Here is a 4,146-nt window from a genome sequence, read left to right as displayed (position 1 = left end):
TTAGCTTGAATAGGTTCTAAACTTTTTAAAAAATCGCATGTTTCGTTGTTTCATTGACTTAAAAAAATAAGCTTAGGGGCATTTTTTATTATTTTCGCACAGGGCATCAAAAATCTTAGGACCGACCCTGTTATTTGGTTCAATAAAATTAATTGATTAAAATATTTAAAATAAATAATGAAACAATTGATATTTAAACACATAAAACAAAAAGAATACCGAAAGTATCTGGATAGCGGTTACGGGTGCTAGTCAATTATTCCGGTTAAACATGAACTTCAATAATAATAACATTTATAACATAAAAAATAATGTCTATTGAATTAAAAAAAATGTGTACAACTTGTTATTGACATCGCGTGTCGTTTTTTTTTCCGGTTTAACTAAAAACATGAACATGAATTGAACCAATCAAATTTATATACTTTCGTTTATTAGATTTCGAGTTTTGCCTCGCTTTGGTGACGGTGGAGATGGCACTTTTCTTAGCTTTCTTTGACTCTTGGAAGCTATGATGCTCTGTTGCCAATCTTGAATCAACTTCCTCGATTTTTTAATATATCGACAATCATCATCTAATTACACACAACAATAGAATTATACCCAAATATCTACTTGAAATCAAACAAGATAAGTTATTTGTAACTTTAAGCAATTTGTCTGGTATACACATATGCATAAAAAACCAAGAAACAACTTCAATTATCGGTATGCACATGTACATACCGTCCAGATGAATGGTTACCAGAGTGTTTCTCAGTTTTTCATTTTTTTTTAAATTTTCCTCCGAACCTGGCATCTCTCTCTCTCTCTCTCTCTCTCTCTCTATATATATATATAGAGAGAGAGAGAGAGAGCACCCAACGAACTGATATAATGACACCCTTTAAAATGTAATGTTTTTCAATTATTACAGAATCATGAGGCGGTAGCCCGCAACATATTTCTTTATATAAGTCCACCCTTGAAAATATTTAGACAAATAGTTGATTACCGTCAACCTCAATCATTCCCATACGAAACCTGTCTTCAAGGACACCAATATGAGATGATATTTTTTGACTCACTCAGCGGTTGAAGTTAGCAGATGATCTGGGATTGAACCCAAAACCAATCTTATATTTAAACAAAGTCACCACATCTTTTTACCAACTGAGTTACACACCAAAAACCCACCCTTTAAAAAAAAGTTAGAGATAGTTGAGGTACCTGAGATGATAGAATTGGCATGAAGTAATAGTAGAAAGACGGCCACCAGAATCATTAGTTTAGGAGAAAACTTTCCCATCATCTCTTAATTAGCTTTCAACCAGAGTTTTGGATTCCTCAAATAGGTGCTTAAGGTTGACTTTTCTTTTTAAAAAAGTCAACCACATCATGATTAGAAGAGTTGACTTTTTTAAAAATTGGCAAATGGGTTCTCCAAATGTGAGGGCTAACAGCTATTGTCCATGGAAATTGCAGTTTTTCTTTCATAGCATCCAATTTGAACAAGTCAAAACGCTACAATTTTTGTGGGCAAAAGTGGTAAAAGGGTCTGAATAGCTAAGATGGGGTCTTTTTCTCTGCAATTGTGGATCCAGCTAAAAGACAAAAGAAAATTATACTTTATATCCCGTCCGTAAAAAAATTACATTTTTACCTCAGGTCCGCGATAAAGTTTACGTTTCTCAACCAACTCCAGACAAAAAGATAACTAAATAAAGTAATGATATGTCTGGAGTTGATTGATAAGACACGATTAATATTTCATCTTTTGTTCCAAAAATGAAGTAAAAGAAAAAAGAAAACTGTCCCCCATAATTACAAAGCTCGCCTATACGTGGTTACTAGCTTAATATCTTGAGATATTGAACGGCCTTTGCTACCAATTCCCTCAACTCAGAATGCCGACAAGCAACAGAGTTATCGGCACCTTCAAGAGCTGTCAAAAGTCTTCTTTGTTCAAATGATTCATTGATTCCAGCATGCATTGCAAGATAGCACAGAAGAACCAAAGCATGATACTGTGTCCTCTCATTCCCCCTTAACAAGTTCATCAAGGGTGGCAACCCTTTAAACTCAACTATAGTCTTTGAGTGCTCTGCATGAAGAAAGTTCTCTTCACATGTGAATTTACAAAGAGCAATGACTGATTCAGTTCCCACAATTGGATTCTTGTGACTCAGTTGTTTAACTAGAGGACCAATGACCCGAGTCTCTCTAGAAGGGAAGGTTCGAGCCAAATGCCCGATTGCTTTAATGGCTGGAATTTTGGTTACCGGATTATCTGATTCATGAATCAATCGAAGAAGCTGATCCACTATTGCTTTTGCAGATGGGGAATTAGTCTTGAATGCTGATCTTCTAAGATCAGGATTGTATTCAGCTGCAGCTGTGATTTCTATTATTGTCATCAAACAGTTGATCTGCAATTCCCCATTTTCTTTCTCAATAAGCTTAGCCAGATATAATAACCCTTTAGTTTCTGTTATTTTCCTACTGTTTGCAATACTACCTCTAGCAAGCATCCACAGTGCTCCAGAACAGTTGGTTTTGAACTCGAGTATCAAATCTTGTGGCTCTTTTTTGCCCCTTTTGTTACTATTATCAGAACACATAATCAAACTTCTATCCACTTGGGTATTAATCTCAACATTTGGATGAATGACTTTCTTCAAGAACTTGTTAGTTTTACCACGAAGACCATCATCATCTATGAACATGTTGAATGACAAAAATGAAACAAGTGATCCTATCACATTCTCTCTTGCAAAACCCTCTTGGGAAACGCTATCATGTTCTGCCATTCTTGCTATCAATTTGGCAACCTCAATTTGAACCAGAATTGGGGAATTTCGAAAAATCTGTACTATATTCGGGATACCATGTTCATTGACGATTACCCGAGTATTGTTTTGATCATTAGCCAGGTTACAAAGTGCCATAGCGGCAGCAATTTGGGCTTCAGGCGAAGATTTCTCTTTTAGAAGCTTTAATAATGGCGAAATGCCGCCTTCTTCAATTATGATCTTCTTATTTCGATCATTATCACGGGATAGCGAAGACAATTCATGTGCAGCTTCAATTTTCACATTGATTGAACAGAAATGAAGTGAAGCTATATAAGACCAAACCCATGATAAAATCGGATCGTTACTAGCAATCGGCGGTAAAGAAAGAACAATACCTCCGCCGCCGGCAATTCCACCGGATTCTCCGTCGACATCAAAAATGCTGAGCAACCACTTGACGTCACCGATCGACGCGTCGAGGAGGTTAAACAGTTTCCTAAAATCCACAACACCAACAATGCTAACGAAGCGACGAAAGAAACCCCCGCGGCGGCACTTCCGTACTAAATTCAATGCACGGTTTAGGGTTTTGGCAACGTCGGTGAAGATACGGCGGACTGGACGTTCGTAGAAGGAAGGAGTGGAGTTCGCAAGCCGGACGGCGGACCGAAGCATCTGAGATAGACGATCAACCTGTTTACCGACATCGGCGCACTCGAGTTTGTAGGATTTTGAGTCGTCGACGGCGTGAAGAATTCGGTCGGATAAAACGATCGGAAACGATAAGACTTCTTCGATGGGTGGTTGTTGATGGTGATCATCAACTTGATTGAATTGAAAGATGTGTCGATCCATTGGGGTTTGGAAAGAAAATGGATTATGGAATGAATCAGAACATTATAGAACGGGAAGTTAGAATCGGGCGGTTTATTGTGCATATCTGAAAGACGGAAGTTGGCGAGTGGAAGACGAACCGACGTGCTTCACTTAACTTCTCTTGGCCTCCCCCCTCTGTTTCATATAACTCCACAAATTAATATTTTATATTTTAAAATTAATATTTTATCTTATTTACTTTATTTTCTCCAAAAAATAATTGTCTACTTTAAAGAAAAATGTATTTTTCCGTTTTCTTTATCATAATTTTACTAGAAGCGAACTCGCGTATTGCAACGGATTACATTATGATTTTAATATTTTATTTTATTTTTTATCTCAGTCGATGTTATAATATGACTTTATGTGATTTTGAGAAAACGATGATATTTTTATCTTTGAATAAAATATATGTTTGAAGATATCATAAAAATTTGACAAAAATATATCGATATTAGTATCAAATTAACTATTTGAAATTCCTCATTTTTTGTGT

General features: G+C 36.2%; 1 protein-coding gene and 1 long non-coding RNA gene across 2 annotated transcripts; both read right to left on the bottom strand.

Annotated features, from left to right (window-relative positions):
- Nucleotides 1–293: 293 nt before the first annotated feature.
- LOC112527119 lies at nt 294–1,320 on the bottom strand. The gene is made up of 2 exons (XR_003070718.1): nt 1,210–1,320; nt 294–575 (listed from the first exon to the last, which is right to left on the bottom strand). It is a non-coding gene; the product is annotated as an uncharacterized LOC112527119 (long non-coding RNA).
- A 300-nt stretch (nt 1,321–1,620) lies between these two features.
- LOC112528416 lies at nt 1,621–3,745 on the bottom strand. The gene has a single exon (XM_025139440.1). The coding sequence runs from the start codon at nt 3,627–3,629 to the stop codon at nt 1,830–1,832; it is 1,800 nt and encodes a 599-aa protein (XP_024995208.1). The 5' UTR covers nt 3,630–3,745; the 3' UTR covers nt 1,621–1,829.
- Nucleotides 3,746–4,146: the final 401 nt, after the last annotated feature.

The sequence above is a fragment of the Cynara cardunculus genome, assembly GCF_001531365.2.
Source record: "Cynara cardunculus var. scolymus isolate 2C chromosome LG 15, CcrdV1, whole genome shotgun sequence".
Classification (NCBI taxonomy): domain Eukaryota; kingdom Viridiplantae; phylum Streptophyta; class Magnoliopsida; order Asterales; family Asteraceae; genus Cynara; species Cynara cardunculus.
The sequence above is the reverse complement of the archived record's forward strand: the minus strand, read 5'-3'. Positions and strand labels throughout refer to the sequence as shown.